Consider the following 19,184-nt stretch of genomic DNA (forward strand, 5'->3'; position numbering starts at 1 on the left):
TGAGGCTGATTTAGAGTGGCTGTCCCTCAGGGCAGTGCCATGACGTCATCACCCCAGGACATCGTCACCCCCCATGATGTTCACAGCCTCTGAGAACAGGGTTTGGAAACCCCACCTGTGGTTCTCATGACCGCACCACAGGGGTTCCACTAAAACCTAAACCCAGTCAAACCCTGGCCCAAAAAAGATCTGGATCCGCACGGTGCCATTACTGCTCCTTCAAACACACACTGGCTGCAGGTTTGGAAAGTGACCATGCTGTGCTGAGAAAGTCGTTTGTTTTCTCCCACAGAGTGTTGGCTGTGTTTTTGGACACTGAAGCTCTTGCATGTACATGCAAATACAATTACACAGACCTCATTTTCAGCCCATATCATGGAAAACCACATTTTCTCCCTTTTTTGAAGTTAAACTTTGATGTTTGCATTATTGAAGTTTTAAAATGTACCATTAACTCCCAAGTCTATAAAGTCTATATATGGATAAATAAGCTGTAAAAATGGCTTGCTTTGAATGAACTGGTTTTGTGATGTCACCAAAACATCTCACTTTTTGAAAATGTTTGATGTTGTATGTAAACTTTGTTGCAGTTTCAAAACTGTAGCGTTTTGTAAGTAGTAGTCTGTTTCCTAGTAACACCTTTAGTAACACCCTTACACAATAAAACACTGTTACACTCAGTAACACACTGTTAGTAACACCCTTACACACTCAGTAACACTTTTAAAAACACACTGTTATACACTTAATAAGACACTATTATACACTCAGTAACACAGCCTGTTACACACTGTTACAGAATTGTGTTACATACTCAGTAACACACTGTCACACACTCTGTTAAACATTCAGTAACACACTCTGTTACACACTCAGTAACAGCCTGTTACACACACTGTTACCATCTCGGTAACACACCCGGTTACATGCTCTGTTAAACATTGAGTAACACTCAGCAGTAGTAGCACACTCCGTAAACAGTCTGTAACACAATCCATTACACACTCAGTAATACAGCATGTTACACTCTTAGATACACACTGTTACACACTCAGTAACACAGCCTGTTACACATTGTTATAAAATTCTGTAACACTGTAACACATTGTTAAACAGTCAGTAACACTGTTGCACACTCAGTAACAGTCTGTTACACATTATATCAGACACTGAGACCCACAAGGTTCATTTACACGTTTTGAAGTATTTTTAAATGAATGTTTTTTCATAGAAAATCAAATTTCCATAATTTTCCACTTACCACCAGATGTAGTTCTAAAGCCAAGACAGATATAATGTCTAAATTGAACTTTTTTAGTTTTAAAGTGGGGTTGTGAGGCTAATGTTGCTAACAAACACTAAAAGTCAGTTGTCACCCAAATCCTTTGCATGAATACATCAACAAAACATCTCTCAACCCTTGCAAACCTCATCTAGATCTTCATTAAGTTCGCTCAGACTTGTCAATGTGGTTTTTGGACTATAGTCCAAAAGTATGACTTACTGTCTTCCCATTTGTGTGCACATCATCACACAGGAATATCAATTCTAGGTTACTTTTACGATTTTCAGTTGTTTCTGTTTATGAACATGTATTCTCAGTTCACAAATTCAACATTAACAGTCATTTATAAAAGCAAGCAGAAATCGTAAACATAACCTGTAGCAAACATGCCTGCATGATGTTGTGCATGCAAAGGGGAGACAAAATTCGCTGCCTGCAATGTACAGCTACACATTGCTACAGGTTTTGTTCATTTTTATACTTGTTATATTTTTGTACAGTAAGTCGTACTGTGTTCTAAACCACTTCAAAAAGTCTGAGCAAACTTATTGAAGAGTTGGAGGAGGTTTGAGCGTGATGAGAGACGTTTTTAGGATGTATTTACAGAAAAGATTTAGGTGACTATTGACTTTTGTTGTTTGTTAGCAATGTTAGCCTCGCAGCCAGAGTTCTAAAATAAAAAAGCAAAATTTGAACACCAAACATGTCTTGACTGATCGACTACATCTGTGCTGAAGTGCAAAACTGTGTACATTTGATTTTACGCTGAACCGGTTATTTAAAACACAGTAGCCTACATGCATTTTTATGCTGTATTATAAAGCACAGTCTGTTAGCATGAATATTCATTACTGTTTAATAACACTGTAAAAACGCTGCCTGTGAGACCACGGGGTCACGATGGGGTGATGCATGTGTGTGCAAGCCGCTATAGATCAGTGGTTACGGCTGTATAAGCTGAACATGTGAGCGGCCTTTATGTTCTTTGTGGTCAGTTGTATTGGCTGAATAATGCGGCGGTCACGTTGGGTCAGAGCTAATAACAAACAGCTACTGCTGCTCATAACGAATTTCTGCAAGTGGTCTAACAGGTGATGTATGAATATGAATAACGGCATAATAATCATAAACACATGGACGTGTACATTCATATACATACAGCAAGCCTAAAAGAAACACATGTTTTGGGATATGGTCTCTCTCTCGCTCTCTCTCTCTCTGTCTCTGTCTCTCTCTCTCTTTCTTCTTCTTTCTCTGTCTTGTCTCTCTTTTCTTTTTCACTCATTTCTCTTATCTCTCTCTCTATCTCTTTCTATTTCTCTTTTTCTTTCTTTTTCTCTTCTGTTTTATTTCTCGTTTCTCACATGCACTTTCTTTTTTCTCTTGCTTTCTGTTCTCTTTTTTGTCTCTCTGCTCTCACTTTTCTCTCTCCTTTCTCTTTCTTTTCTCTTTCTCTCTTTTCTCTCTTTTTTCTCTCTTCTCTCTCTTTCTTCTTCTTTCTCCGTCTTGTCTCCCTTTTCTTTTTCACTCATTTATCTTATCTCTCTCTTTATCTCTTTCTATTTCTTTTTCTTTTTTCCTCTTCTGTTTTATTTCTCGTTTCTCACATGCACTTTCTTTTTTCTCTTGCTTTCTATTCTCTTTTTTGTCTCTCTGCTCTCACTTTTCTCTCTCCTTTCTCTTTCTTTTCTCTTTCTCTCTTTTCTTCTCTCTTCTCTCTCTTTAGTCTTTCACTTTTTCTCTTACTTCTCTCTCTCTCTCTCTGTCTCTCTCATTTCTCTTATCTCTTTCTTTATCTCTTTCTATTTCTCTTCTCTGTTCTATTTCTTGTTTCCCTCACACATTTTCTCTTTTTTCTTTTGCTTTCTTTTCTCTTTCTTATTCTCTCTTACTTTCTCTATCTCTCTTTTATTTCTCTCTTATTGCTCTTTATCTTTATCTCTCTCTATTTCTCTTTTTCTTTTATTTTCTCTTCTCGGTTTTATTTCTCATTTCTCACATCTCTTTTTTCTCTTGCTTTCTGTTCTCCTTTTTGTCTCTCTCTCTGCTCTCGCTTTTCTCTCTCTTTTCTCTTTCTTTTCTCTTTTCTTCTCTCTTCTCTCTCTTTACTCTTTCACTTTTTCTCTTACTTCTCTCTGTCTCTCTCTCTCATTTCTCTCTTATCTCTCTTTTTTATTTCTTTCTATTTCTTTTTATCTCTGTTTTATTTCTTGTTTCTCTCTTGCACTCTTTCTCTTTTTCTTTTGCTTTATTTTCTTTTTCTTGCTCTCTCTTACTTCCCTTTTTTTCTCTCTCTGCTCTCGCTTTCTCACCTTTCTCTTTCTTTTCTCTTTCTCTCTTTTCTTTTATCTTCTCTCTCTTCGCTCTTTTACTTTTTCTCTTACTCCTCTCTTTTCCTCTTTCTCTCTCTCACTCTCATTTCTCTTATCTCTCTTTCTTTGTCTCTTTCTATTTCTCTTTTCCTCTTTCTTTTTTTCTCTCCTCAATTTTGTTTCTCGTTTTTCAAGCACACACTTTCTCTCTTTTTCTCTCCTCAATTTTGTTTCTCGTTTTTCAAGCACACACTTTCTCTCTTTTTTCTTTTGCTTTTTTTTCTCTTTCTTTCTGTCTTACTTTTCCTTTCTTTTTCTCTCTCTCTCTGGTCTCACCTTTCTCTCTTAATCTCTTTTTTTTCTCTCTCTCTTTTCTTCTCTCTTCTCTCTCTTCACTCTCTCACTTTTTCTCTTAGTTCTCTCTCTCATTTCTCTTTTATTGGTTTCTCTCTCTCTCATTTCTCTTTTATTGGTTTCTCTCTCTCTCTCTCATTTCTCTTTTATTGGTTTCTCTCTCTCTCTCATTTCCCTTTTATTTCTCACTTTCTCTCTTGCACTCTCTTTTCTTTTGCTTTCTTTTCTTTTTCTTGCTCGCACTTTCTTTCTTTTCTCTCTCTCTGCTCTTGCTTTTTTCTCTCCTTTCTCTTTCTTTTCTGTTTCTCTTTTCTGTTCTCTCTCTCACATGTCTCTCTTATCTCTCTCTTTCTTCATCTCTTTTTCTCTTCTTCTTACTTTTTCTCTTCTCTATTTTATTTCTCATTTTTCTCTGGCACACTTTCATTTCTCTTTCTCTTTCCTTTCTCTTTCTCTCTCTTCTTCTTTCTCTTTACTATTTCTCTTTTTGCTTCTCTCTCTCTCTCTCTCTCTCTCCCTCTCTCTCAGTTTATCAGCAGCTGTGAGCTGTGTTGATTCTCTCTCTCTTCACTGAGCTGCAGATTGGTGATAAATCATTAGAATATTTTTTCCGTTGCTCAGTTTGGGAGTGTCGCCCGGCTTTTCTTGCACACACACACACACACACACTCACACACTGTGTCTGATGCTGACGGGGCGCTGGGTTCAGCCAGGTTGTCCAGCAGGATTCAGCTGCTCCTCATTCCTCCTCTGTCTGTCTGTCTCTCTATGTCTGTCTGTCTGTCTGGATGTTTCCCTCTCTCTCCATCTCTACTATTACGTCTCCCTCTGTGTTTGCCGTGTATGTCATTGTTATACTGATGATACAGAAATTTACATGCATACAACTTCAACTCCAAAAAAATTGGGATAGTATGTGAAAAGCTAATGACAACTGGAATTTATTTGAATTATATAGTGACAAGGCTGTACTGATTGCATCCCCAGCCACTCTTAAGAAAACTGGACAGCACTAAATATCCTAGGTGTTACTAACATCCTGCTCAGCCCAGGTTAGGAGTCTTGGTGTCATTTAAAGAGTCCATATCACGGAAAACTGAATTTTGCTCACGTTTTCAAAATAGAAGAGTTTAATATAATGCATGATCCACCTTTTTAGCCGAAAGCGGATTAGCCCCGCCCATTCATACTGAAGATATAAGAAGTGTTTCATCCTGGACTGCTTTTCAAATAAAGCAAAATACAGGGCTGCCAATCAGAACAGAGCTCATTTACATTATTTACATAAATTAGTAACAGAAAAGCTTGCTCTTAGGAAATAACCTCTCTGTCTTTCTCTCTCTCTCTCTCTCTCTCTCTCTCTCTCTCTCTCTCTCAGGGTACAGCCTCTGTTCTGCAGCGTAGGTCTGACAATGAAGAATATGTGGAGGTGGGTCGTCTCGGACCATCTGATTATTTTGGTAAGCATCCAAACAACTACAAATCCCACAATGCTGCTCCAAAACAAAAAAACAAAGCAGAGTCCTGACCTGCTCTATAAAAAAAATACAGTACAGCACCACCACTCTCTGCGGGCTGTAGCTATTGGCGTGACATCATTGTCTGTGGCCTACAAGAAATATTTCAATACATAGTTGTCTCATTGGCCAGACATGATCTCGTAATGAAAACATCTGGGGACAACCCTGAGAAAATTTGGGCTAAATGTGGGATGGAATGCACCAATGCCAGCTTGGCCTACTGTGTTCCCATGGTAACAGAGATACATCACCACTCACATTGTTACTCGGGTAACAATGAACTTTCCCAAGTTTATCCCTATTTATGAGCTGTTACTGACTTCCCACCTGTAGGTGGCAGTAGCATGAGCAGCAGCACCTGTAGACCTCACAATGTTCCTGAATGTTCCCCCCCTGTGCAGGTGAGATAGCGCTGCTGCTGAACCGCCCACGTGCCGCCACCGTGGTGGCCCGAGGACCGCTAAAGTGCGTGAAGCTGGACCGGCCGCGATTCGAGCGCGTCCTGGGACCCTGCTCCGAAATCCTGAAGAGGAACATCCAGAGATACAACAGCTTCATCTCCCTGACTGTCTGACCCTCATGGCAGGAGGGCGATGCTCACGGGGAGCCGGGGCGGGGGGCGGCGCCGGGCTGCATGAAGCAGTTCGTGATGAATTACCTGAGCTTCACCTACAGAGTTTTCACTGTATGTGCGTCGGGGGTGAAGCGGGGACTTTGTTCACGAGCTCTTTCATGAAGCCTCACGTTGTTTTTCTTTTCTTTCGCGTGAGGTTGCGGGTGTTGTGGGGTGGAGTTACCATGGGAGATGATTATATACGAGCTTTCTGCCTTTTCGTTTCACTTCTGCTTTTTTTTTTCGTTGACGTTGTTGTTATTTTTGTGCGTTCTTCGCTTTTCTTGTGCACTTCGTGCCGTAGCTTTATTTATGAACTATGAGATCTATGAAGAGGTGCGTTGGAGATGATTTCATACATGAGTTAGGTCTGTGTATTTTACAGTGTGGTGCATGCAAACCAGAGATGCACACTTATAGATTGTATTGAGGATATAGTACTGCACAAAAGCCAGATACCACCCTTCATTTCTTTTATTTACAGGCAAAGAGTTTGTTTTTTACTATCAAAAAAAAATAGAGAATATAGATTTAACGGAAAATTATACAGATGCACTTTATTACAACTTGCGTTGTTTTCAGGAGACTCACTTTCAGTTTTTCAAAGAAATCTGCAGGGATATTTTTCAACACTTCCAAAGTTCAGTCTTAGAAGTTGCTTGTATAGTCTCATGATTGTTCAGAGTGCACTGTTAGAAATAAAGGTTCTGTGCAGGTACATTTTTCGTTCATCAAGGTACAAACGATGTAAATGTTCCCCCAAAGGTACAACAGTGGTTTTAAGGTCCAGTTGTGAACCTTAGATAAGTTTTTTTCCAGGTGAAAAGTACAGATTTGTACCTTTTCATAATCTACTGTTCTAAAACAGATCAATAAAATAAAAGCCTGGAGACGAGACGGGGTGTGTGGAGTCAGTACAACTTAGAAAATATAATTTCAATGGATTATGGTACAGTTATGTTCCCCGACTCAAGGTACTGAGATGTACCCTTGAGGGTCCCACCCCAGTGACAAGAGGGGAACTGCCCCAGAGACAGTTTAGTACCTTTATTTCTGTATTTGTGTAGATTATCAACCCAATCTTGTACTTAATAGCTGTTTTGAAAGGTAAATGAACTAAAAGAAGGGTGGTCTCTGACTTTCGCACAGTACTGTGTATTGACGAGTCATTTGAGGATGTGTGTTTTTAGTGTGGTTAGACATGGTTGCACATTGCCTTCACGCATTGGCTTTATGGTTCAGGCTTGCGCTCCGTTTGGGTTGGTGTGCCATTTTTTTCCAATTCAGTGGTCAGCGCACCGGCTTCGTTCACTGACGTTTCCTTTCTGGCCGGTCCGTAAACGACCTCTGTGCTTTTAAACTGTGCTTCTACCGTCGGTACGCATGGGAAAAGGGTTTAGTTCTGATTTTGGTAATGAGTTTTAAGGGCAGGTGCTGTTTGGACGGAGTTTTCCAGTGTAAAACGGGTGAATCAGAGTTTTTTTCTATTTTGAGCGGGAGGGGGGTCTTTTTGCTCAATCCTGATGTTTAAAAAAAAAAAAAAAAAAAAAAAAAAGCTTATTGGAATCTTTCATTGTCCTGTTTCCCCAACATGCAATGGTGTTACAAATTTCAGTAGAGACGATGTGTACACACACACACACACATACACACACACACACACACACACACACACATTTCAACCCCAAAAATGAAAGATTGTCTTTAAGATTTAAGGATCTGTTTTTGGTTATGGTTATAGTTTTTGATGAGCAGAGGGATATTTTCAGAAATTTTCTGCACAGTTGAGCTCCTGTATGGTGTGTTTCTGTTAATACATGCACACACACACAACACACAACACACACACACACACACATACACATTACATACACACACTCACACAGTCCATTTTTAAAGCCAATAAAGAAAAGCTTCTAAACAGCAGTGTGGGTTTAGTTATTACAGTCCATGTTTTTATCTTTTATTTAAATTTAAGAGGGTCTGGAGGGGTCCCAGACCTTCCATAAGAGTAAAGGCACCCCCCCAATAAAAGGGACCAAATTGAACCTGGTGGGGTCCCATGTTATTTCCTCAAATAAAATGTGAATTTACTGATAAAATGAATGCCCTCACACGAGCTGACCGCCTTCTTTTCTGTGTTTTCATCATCTTCAACATTAAACTCCTCCCCCTGAATGAACTTTAAAAATGTATATTGATACAGATACGAAGGCGGAATTCTTATGCCTAGTTGTACTTGTTAAAAACCATAGAGACAAACAAAATGACCAAAATGATTCGCCCTTAATTTTTATTTATTTATTTATTTTTTGCTAATTTACATCAATTACACGTCATTCAGTGCTATATTGAGGCAAGAGACAGCAATATAGACATATAACTGACACATCAGACCACTGTACATCCTCTCTCTGCTCTCTCATTCTGCATGAACTGGGCGACCAATCAGATTGCTGATGTGTGGCACAGTAACCGATTATGTCGGGTAAGATTTAACACAGGAAGGCGCACTGACCAAGAGACACAAACATTGTTTTTATGTTAGACTTTTTTTGGCTAAAAACAATATTAGGCCGCTTTTGGGTTCAGAACTGGCGTCTGACTGCATAGACTTTCTCTCTCTGAAACTCAGTCTGCATGTGAAAGAGCGACACGGCAGCTGTTGACACATGATAGTATGTGTTTATCTAAATAGCGGCTACTGCAGAAAAATACAAACTCCGCTCTAAAACAAGCACAAATGGATCTGTACTATTGTGCTATGCTCAGATTATTATAAAGTTCAGAACATTTTGTTGTTGTTATTAACAATTGCCATCCTGACATTAGAATGTGCTGCGGCACCTTCAGCACCCCAACTTCCCACATCCATGAATCTCACTACTCATTACTTCGAAGTTACTCTCTAAACCTCACCCAAATGTGTCCTAACGTTTTTTGTAAGGGGTCAGATTTAGACGCATGCAGTTAAAATGTGTAAAAGGCTTTACAAGTTTGTCCAAAATCCATAATAAAGGTTAAAAAAAGATGAGGGTCAAAACCGAAACAAGCCAACAATATACAAACATAACAAAGATAAATCCAGGCAGCCAAAGTCCCAAAAGGGCACAGGCAAAAGTGAGTCAAAAACATAAACAATGGGTCAGATACACAAAGAGCAGATCTAACACGGTCAAGGACCCTCAGTAGCTCTACGAAGGAAGCAATACCTCTTAACTCACCTTGCCTAGAGCCCGGGCCTATAAACTAACTGGATCTAGTCACATAAATCAATAGAAGTCAATAAAACAGGTAAAAATCATCAGTAGTCAGGGGAAGCTGATCTCTGATAGGTGGAACCTGGTGACTTTGACATCACGTGTTCACCCAGAGGGTTCTAGGAATTAGAGTCCTGAGAGTCGTGGCTGGAGGGATGCGTGATGTTATTTAGAAAGAAATGATCAGTCAGTAAACACTATTTAAAAGGCTTCTCTATTTACTTTAATCAACACAATGGCTGATGTTGTTTTTTTTTTTTAACAAAGAAATAAGGAAGTAGGGATGGTTCAAAAACAGCTGCCCTGAAATAAAATATTAAAAAATAAAAAATAGGGCTCACTAAGCTGTTTCTGGTCTGCTTGGGTGAGACTGGGGCTCTCTCCTTTTCAGGACGGGGATCTTTGTCCATCGGTTTCATATTAGCGTGATTAGATGGTTCGACAGATTGCTCGAAGATTTTACTGCGCTTCCCACACTCACACCGCGCTGCTAACGTTCGTTCAAGTTGCGCATGTGTGCACAAATTACATGCAAAGAAAATGCAAGGAATAATCTATATAGAGGAAATGTATGTTTTAACTGCAATGTAGAAAATAATGTGCTCTTAGAGACGTATTAGTAACATCATTCTTATTGTCAGTAAGTGTTATGTGATTATAAAACTTTAAAATGTAATCCGTAATGCGTTACTTTGTACTGTCACCTCCTACACTGCTGGACACAGATGGTCAGTGAAGCTCAGACAGGAGGATTCTGGGTTAGCATTCAGATTCAGTGTTTCCTGCTAAGTATTTTCATGCATATTTTTATCGAATAAAAACTACTTAGATTAAAAATAGACTATAGATTAAAAATGCATATAGAAGCTAGTGCGCTCAGTTGAAGTGTATATATTTTGGTAAGGTAAAAAAAACGATGAATTAAGATGGAAACATTCATAAGGCTGATCAGGTGTTTCTGTATTTGTGGCCATGACTAAGAAACTAGTTTCTAGTGGATTAATGAAGAAATTGAATCACATCTTTATCTTATGAAAGAAAAAAAACATAATAATGATGACAAACATGTAGTTCATCTTGAGCCATTTTATGTGCTTGCACTTTGTATGTGCGCTATATGAAATATAGCCATAAATACAGCCATAAAATTAAACAAAACAGTAAAAAGACGTTGTCCAACATTAAATTGCTCTGTAAATTTGCTGCATATATCTCAGAAGTGTTTTTACGAACGGGCTGTAGAGAGATAAACTCTCTTGCACAGAGTGGATGGAAACACCGTCTAGTTGCATAACTTTTTACGACGTTTCAGTTGAATTGAATTAGACAGCTGGATGGAAATCTGGCTAGTTAGTTATATTGCACCTTCCTCTAACTGACCCTGCCCCCTCCCCCCCCTCCCTCATTCTGGCTCTAAATGCTAAAGTGAGACTTTGACACATTCCAACTCATCTTAACACGAGTAAATCAACTAAAGCAACTGAGGAATGTGTCCAAGACCACCACTCCCCCCGCATACACACAACAGAGGTGTAGTTAGTCGCATATGCTGTATACTGACTTTTTTGATGGGCTTTTTCCATAAACTGACTTCTAATGATGGGTTTATGTCTATAGACACTTTTATTTCTTTTTGCAAATTACTTCACAAGTCACAGAGGAGAAGACATCACCTACAAGTTTAAAACATGTCGAATCATTTGACTGGACAGTTTCATGTGGTGATTAACAAACACACCAGCACTGGACACCAATGTGTTCAAGTCTAAAGCGGTCAGTCACAGACATGTTGACACAATATCCACAAATATCAGTATGTATATATGAAAGTTTGTGAACCCTTAAGAATTTTCTATATTTCCGCATAAATTTGACCTAAAACTTCATCAGATGTTCACACTAAGTCCTAATAGTAGACAAATACAACCAAATTAAAACAAATGGGACAAAAATATTAGACTAGGCCATTTATTTATTGATGAAAATGATCCAATATTACACATCTGTGAGTTTTAAAAGTATGTAAACTTTTAGGATTAGCAGATCATTTGAAGGTGAAATTAGAGTCAGGTGTTTTCAATCAGTGGAATGGTGAACCGGTGTGAGTGACCACCCTGTTTTATTTAAAGAACAGGGATCTATCACAGTCTGATCTTCACAACACACGTTTGTGGAAGTGTATCATGGAACGGACAAAGGAGATTCCTGAGGACCTCAGAAGAAGAGTTGTTGATGTTCATCAGGCTGGATCATTTCTAAGGAGTTTGGACTTCACCAATTCACAGTCAGACAGTCTGTGTACAAATGGAGGAAATTCAAGACCCTGTTACGCTCCACAGGAGTGGTCGACCAACAAAGATCACACCAAGAGCAAGAAGTGTAAGAGTCCGCGAGGTCACAAAGGTAACTTCTGAGCAATTAAAGGCCTGTTTCACAGTGGCTAATGTTAATGTTCTTGAGTCCATCATCAGGAAAACACTGAACAACAGTGGTGTGCATGGCAGGGTTGCGAGGAGAAAGCGCTGCTCTCCAAAAAGAACAACGCTGTCCGTCTGCAATTTGCTAAAGATCACGTGGAGAAGCCAGAAGGCTGGTACAATGTGTTGTGAACAGATGAAACCAAAATAGATTCTTTTTGGTTTAAATGAGAAGCTTTATGTTTGGAGAAAGCAATACACTGCATTCCAGCAGAAAAAATCGTATCCCATCTGTGAAACATGGTGGTGGTAGTATCACTGAGCCTGTTTTGCTGCATCAGGGCCAGGATGGCTTGTTATCATTGATGGAACAATGAACTCTGAATTATACCAGCAAATTCTAAAGGAAAATATCAGGAGATCTGCCTGTGAGCTGAAACTCAAGAGAACGTGGGTCATGTAGCAAGGCAACGACCCTAAGCACACAAGTTGTTCTACCAAAGGATGGTTAAAGAAGAATATCGCTGCTGTCGGAAGAAAATCTTGCATCTTCATTTGTGTCGTTTTTCGGTTTTTGACATATTTTGAAAAAAGGCTGTTGCCCTTTACAGTGTGTGTAAATTTCATGATGAATGGACCAAAAGACAACGGCCCAAAAAGACTTGGAAAAATGTCTGGTTCCATTGACTTACATTAAAAGTTACCATTTTGGAGATAAAAGGTTTTCTTCCGACAACAGTGGTGTGTGTGTGTATATATATATATATATATATATATATATACATATATATATATATATACCTTGTTGTATCTGCACTCCACTTACCATAGGTATTATTTGGGTGGTGGATCAGACACAGCAGTTTGACCTCTTCCGATGGTGGTTAGAGTGATCGGATCACAGTGCATATTGGACCGTGTTCACACCTAATCGTGTCTGATTACTCTGCCTTGCAGACTCTGTTGCTCTTTACTGAATGTTTTTTTTGGGAACTGTTGTTTATTGTTGATACTTTAATATAAATATCTTCCAAGCACACAATTAAAATCAGCGTACAATCATAGAGTCACAAACAGAAGAGCACATAGCTCTTTTTTGTGAAGTGCAGACAGAATATAAACTGACCAAACCCTCCTTTTCAGCAGTTAATGGTTAACAAAGTAACAAACCACAGTGTCATAATCACTGCATGTATTTGAAAGGAATGTGGAGTTCACACTAGTATCTTTATCTGGACCTGAAGGTGGAGCTGAGGCCACTCATAAATAAAGTGTTGTTGTCGGGTAGGTGGGGCTCAGAAATGGAATAAAAAAAAAATAGAATCTAAACTATTATAAACTATTATAACTAGTTAACTAATGTTAACTTTTCAATATTGAGTTCTAACCTTGACATAAGGTTCATAAACCAGTTATGAATCTTATGTAGGCCTGACATAATACAGCAGTATGTTTGGAAAGCGATTAGCCCTACTGTTGTGTTTGCATTAATAAGGTCTTCTCTGCAAAAGTAATGGCCTGCTAATGTTTGTACATCAGTAAATGTCTCCAACATAAATCTATCAGGCAGCTCATATTAATAATAGCATAGATATCATTGTTCTGCACTCATTAGGCTAGCTATGCGAACTACAACCTCCACTCTGAGTCTGAAATGACATGTAGCTGTTGAGAAGCCTCACTGAGAAAAGGAGACAGACACATCAAACTGACCACCCCAGATTCCAGACCTCAACATCACTGAATGTGTTTGGGATGACTTGGATTGTGAGAAGCAGAAAATGCCAAACTACTAAGACTGAACTTTGGAGGTGTGGGAAAAAAATTCCTGCAGATTTCTTTGGAAAACAAGTGAGTTTCCGAAAAGAATGGGAGGTGTGATAAAGACAAATGGTGAAGTTGAAAAATGAATGTTTAATGGCCACTTTGACGGGAAATTAATGCCTTGATGGTTTCATTTCTCAAATCAATTTAGAGCCTTTCTGGTAGCTGTCGTGAAGCTGTCTGTCTGTCCATCAGTCACTGATGCTATCTCTGTAACCCTCAGTCAGAAAGTCACTGCCCATTCTGCTACTGTAGTCATTCAGAGTGGTTCATTGTAGAGACTCTTTACAGTGGTGGTTATAGGAACCAGGGGTCGAGGTTTAGCCATTTTATTTATTATCCAAAAGCACCAGTGAACCAACATATGTCTCCTTAAAGATTGTCTCATAATTATCATGAAACAATGAGTGTGTTTACATGCACTCAATAATCCAATAACTGCACTTACATGCACTTGAGTAATCAGATAATGGGGAAACTCTGAGTTTACATGAGTCAGGCAATAATCGGATTTCTGCTTTGCAACCAGCCAATAAACTCACAGAAGAAGACGTGATGTAAACGTAATGTAAAACTCAAACTTCATAATGTGGCTTTTTTTAAACATCGCGCCACTTTACCTGAAAATATAAACCTACATCATCTAGAAGATGAAGAATATTCAAATCCTTTATTTTGAGATGTTTTGCTGCATCTCGCGACATCCACCATCTGATCTCACGCATGCGCAGACTGAGAAATCCGAAAGAAATCAGAGTAAGAGTTTACATGCACTGAGAAATCTGATTACTGAGCTAAAATCCAGCTCTCTTTATCAGATTTCTTAATCAGATTTCTAGATCGTATGTAGAGTATGGTGTTTACATGATCATTTAAATAACCGGATAACTGCAGAAATCCGATTATGATCGGATTATTGAGTGCATGTATACGCACTCAATGTCTCAGGTATCAGGCAGCGTATTTGTAAATGCAGTGATATGGGAATTTTGGGCCAATGGCGATATCCAGTATTTTCCACATCCATATCTGTCAAGTCAGATAAGTAAACATTTATAAAATGTAAAAATTGGGAGTAAATCCACCTAGATTAGCCTTAGAGGGCTACAAATGTAGTAAAATGAATTAAGAGTAACCCAGTGTTGGCTGAACATTCTGCTCAGAGTACAATAAATACATTATTAAATATTAGTTTGTCATCTGTCAAATCAACTCTAATCAAAATCCAACATCTGTCTGATGCAGAGAAAAAATCTGCCGATATGGATGTGATTATGATATCATCACGCATCCATATTCATAAGCATTTCATGTAATAACTTTCTGTAATATAGCTTTCAGAGGCATTAAACTCTTCAGACGTCTGGTTCCTATCACCACAACTGTGAACAGTTCTAAGTGAGTTTCTTAGAACAGAGCATTTCAAATCAAACCACTCTGAAAGCCATTAATTATAATTATAATAATTCACATATTATTAAGCAGAAATCTTAGAAAAAGCAAATTCCCATTGGAATTCTCTCTCTCCCTCTCTCTCTCTCTCACTCTCTCTCCCTCTCTCTCTCTCTCTCTCTCTCTTTCTCTCTCTCTCTCTCTCTCTGGCCTTTTCCCATGCAGCCCATCTGTCATTCCTCTCCGCTGCTCATCTGCAGATTTTGGGGGACGGCCCTCTCAGGCTAATTAAAATGCCTGACAACCGATTCTGTCTCCGTCTGCAGCTGGCCGAACGAGAGAGAGTGAGCCGCTGGAGGAGCCACCTTTACCCCCGTTTAAAAATTAGCCCCTGACCGGCTGCTAATGAGCGAGCTTTGATACTGGGGTCCAGGTTTAAAGCGCTGCCTGCTGATCTTTGACCCTTTGCGGCCAGAGCTAAGCCTGACCTAACACTGCTATCACAGCCTGGACCCTATTCACATCTCAGTTTAATCCTGACCCACCGGGGTCAGGGGGTCACAGGTGAGGGAGCAGCGCCATGGGCTGATGGGATTGATGGAGGGATGAGGAATGAAGGGAAAGAAATGGACAGTCCAGGACCGGGCCAGAGGATCAGCCAGGGCAGACCATTGGAAAGTGGCTGCCCTTTAGCTTTAGTTTATTCTCCTTAGAGGTTTAATATAGACTGGATAAAATAGAAAATATTCTGAGAGACAATATCAAAATAATCGTATTAACAAGTATTAAAATAAGTGTTGTCAAAGTTAATACATTAATAATGTATTATAATATTATAAAAGATTAGCAGTACTCATTTTCTAACATCATCCATAGTTCCACCCTGAAGGCCTACCACAGTGCACTGTTCGTCGCTATGGTAGAATCCATAACTGTAGCTCTCTTGTTCAAATAGTGCTTTTAAACGGCAAGTTCCTATTGATGGCTCTCTTGATAAAACCAAAATTACTTCCAGCTGCTTCCATAGTGAATTTGTTTATCATTGAAGTTCATCAGCAATCATTTGCAAGCAAAACATACCAATGAATGGCAGTAACATCAGCAATATCAGTATCATCAGCACTGGAGGACACTGGTAGACTACACTGTGAAGTTCACCGGAAACTATGAATAAATCAATGAGCAGCAAACTAATAAAACCAATAGCAAAGTGTAAATTTCCAGTTCCCCTAAGACACAGCAAGACATAACGCTATGAGAGTGAGAGGCAACAGTCATAGAAAACTTGGTACCATTGACTGTATATATGATATGTTGTGGTATCAGTGTAGAGCCCATAGGTCAAACACAAGGCCCGCGGGCCAGATCAGAATCACCCTATCCAGCCCACAAAAAATTGTGTTTCTATTAATATTAGCTCGTTTCACAATGCACTGCACTACAGTCCCCAGCATGCACTGCAACGTAATGTGTGCTACGACTTTTCTACCCCAACAACAATCTATGGGACAGTGGTTACACCTCAATTCTATACAATTCTACACCAGTCATATCACCAAACAGCTAACTGTAGTTCAGCCAATATAAACACCTAACGTCAGCTCAGCCGCTCGGAAACTGAGCCCAAGCATTAAAGAACTTGCAGCAAAGAAAAAATGCCAGCACTCTATTTCAAGCAAATAGATGGGTTTAAAAGAGCGAGCTCCTTGGGACATTTAAATTTAGAATATTTATATTTTTATATAATATTTAATTGAATATTTTAAGTATTCATGTAATATTTCAAGGTCTACTACAAGTGCCTATATTTTTCTGTCAAAGTTATTGCATATTTTGAATAAACAGTGGTCAGTTTGGTTTATAGCAAAATGATAATTAAAGATGAAAATTGAACATAGATGTTCTCTGGCCCATGGATTTGTTGAGATTTTTTAATATGGCTCTTTTGGCGGTTAAGTTTGACACCCCTGGTGTAGAGTCAGGCACAAGGTAGGTCATAATTCCACCACAAGAAGTGCTCTTTATTAAACACAAGGCCCATGCAAAAGTATGAACTCACGGGGGAGGTCATCACCATCCATACACTTCACCCTCACAGTGACCACCAACCCACACTAACTAGGCCCACACCTCGAAGAACAACAGGAAAAATACATATCACATACCTTTAACTGATGAATAATAACATAAATAACACAAACAGTCCCTTTTCTGGAGGTTGTGCACTTTCCATGATCCTCCTGGCATGGCTATCAGCATGGCCATGCCTTATGAGCGTCTAGAGGCCAGCACCAGCCAGTAGCATTGCTACAATATATTATGTCAAATCATATCATAGAGGATGTGTTAATTCATTTTCACTTGTCATTTGAACAGGGGTGCCAAAACTTTTGCATACAGCTGTACACTCATTGGTGTTACTCAATTAGTAAAAATAATAAATACATTGTTATCAAATGTTTTATCCGCTCTTGTAACTGTAACCAAATGCACTGAAAATCTTTCTTTAGGGTCAAATTTGAGCAAATAAGTCAAAAAAAGTGATTAATCATGATTAACAACAGGAATTATTTGATTAATCACAGCTAATTATTTTCATTGTTTGACAGCCCTAATTAGAACAATTCAGTTTCCAGCTGTGGCTTAAAGCGTCCCATAATAATCCCAAGGCTTGTACGCATGATGCTGGACTGCTCCATCAGCTTTGGCAGAGAATCTTGTATATGCATTTTTGCATTGGTGCATAACGTCCACTCTCTGGGCAGTGGCTCGACATCCGCCGAAATCTTCTCACAAGCTTAGAGCTGTGGCAAGTCAGAGTTAACTTTGCGTTTATTTGCACTATGGCTGAGCGCTGTCCATCCGATGAGTGAGCGAGAGAGAGATGCGAGAAAGATAAGCTTGTAATATTCTGTTCCTAGCATGCTCTTGTTATCCTTTCTCATTTCCTGCATCTAAAAAAGTCAAGAATTGAGATGTATGCATACACCAATGTGGGAGAAATTATTCAAGCTTGCTGTGTCGTTGTTCGTCAGTGTCAGCTCGACTCAGCAAGATAGGTTCGGAAACCAGCATCAGATTTGAGTCCAAAAAGTAGGTCAGTCCTCGGCATTCTCCCCACAACATTCCCAAGGATGCACATGACTTTTACAGCCCACATACAAACCCCTCCACAGCTCCTAGCGCAGCTCAGGCCTACAGGAAGGCAGAGAAACAATTGTTCTAATAGGCCTTTTATAGATGTGTCATTCTTTTCCTACCAAAGTGCCTGAGAACATCATAAAGAGCATGAAGAGATGCTCCAATACAAGAACCAGCAGTATGTGATTGCTCTGAAGGGATTACACATTTGCTATAAAATATAAAAAGTATGGACATAAAACATTATATAACACTAACTGTTTAGACAGCAGAGACGGAGACTCGAGTCGACATGTTGATCGACTCGTGACTCGGACTCACCCTTAACTGACTCATGACTGGACTTGGATATTGACTCATGACTGGACTCAATATTTAACAAAAGTGATTACATTAGGATCGCCAACCTTGATAGGGTAAATAAAAACTTGTTTCCAACCTTATGTGTGTAAATTTGCCAGCCAGTTTTGACTGAAGGGTTCTTTAGTAAAGGGAATGGTTCTATTTAGAACCATGAGTCCTACATAAAAAACACTTCATGCTTAAATGATTCTTTGCATGGTGAAATTGTTCTTCAGATTGATGGAGAAAGTGTTGTATATGGTTCTATATAGCCATAAAAGGGTTCTGCTATTGTTACAATGTAACAATTGAAGAACACTTTTTGATGCTATATATAGAACCTCATACAACTCATTCTCCACCAATCTGAAGAACAATTTCACCATGCAAAAGTGGCTCATGCTTAAATGGTTCTATATAGAACTCATGGCTCTAAATAAAACCATTCCAAAACCAAACCATTCCCTTGAAAGCTAGACACTTTGCCCTACGAACAAGAGCCCAGACCTAGGGTGACATGTGGATGTGCAGTTTTTAAACAAGCCTTGGATGTGGTGAGAGAACCAGAGCTTTATACCTGTTCTTTTCACCATGGCAGTCTCAAGGGATGACTACACAAGGAGAACAGAAGTGGGCCAAGTACTGACCCCTGGGGCACTCCACCAGTAAGACTGGAGAGCTGAGACAAAGCCTCTCTAAGCTACCTGGAAGGTTTAATTTTAGG

The 19,184-nt window shown here is 39.2% G+C and overlaps 1 protein-coding gene across 2 annotated transcripts in view; it reads left to right on the top strand.

Annotated features, from left to right (window-relative positions):
* The window catches only part of prkar1b (protein kinase, cAMP-dependent, regulatory, type I, beta), a 116,541-nt gene extending 109,687 nt beyond the window's left edge, over positions 1–6,854 (top strand). For both annotated transcript variants that reach the window (XM_036561518.1, XM_036561519.1), the window contains 2 exons: positions 5,330–5,411; positions 5,873–6,854. In XM_036561518.1, the coding sequence (XP_036417411.1) occupies positions 5,330–5,411; positions 5,873–6,045 (255 nt within the window). In that variant the 3' untranslated portion in view covers positions 6,046–6,854. The remainder of the gene's footprint in view (positions 1–5,329; positions 5,412–5,872) is intronic.
* Positions 6,855–19,184: the final 12,330 nt, after the last annotated feature.

Source organism: Colossoma macropomum, unplaced genomic scaffold (assembly GCF_904425465.1).
Source record: "Colossoma macropomum unplaced genomic scaffold, Colossoma_macropomum, whole genome shotgun sequence".
In the NCBI taxonomy this organism is placed as follows: Eukaryota; Metazoa; Chordata; class Actinopteri; order Characiformes; family Serrasalmidae; genus Colossoma; species Colossoma macropomum.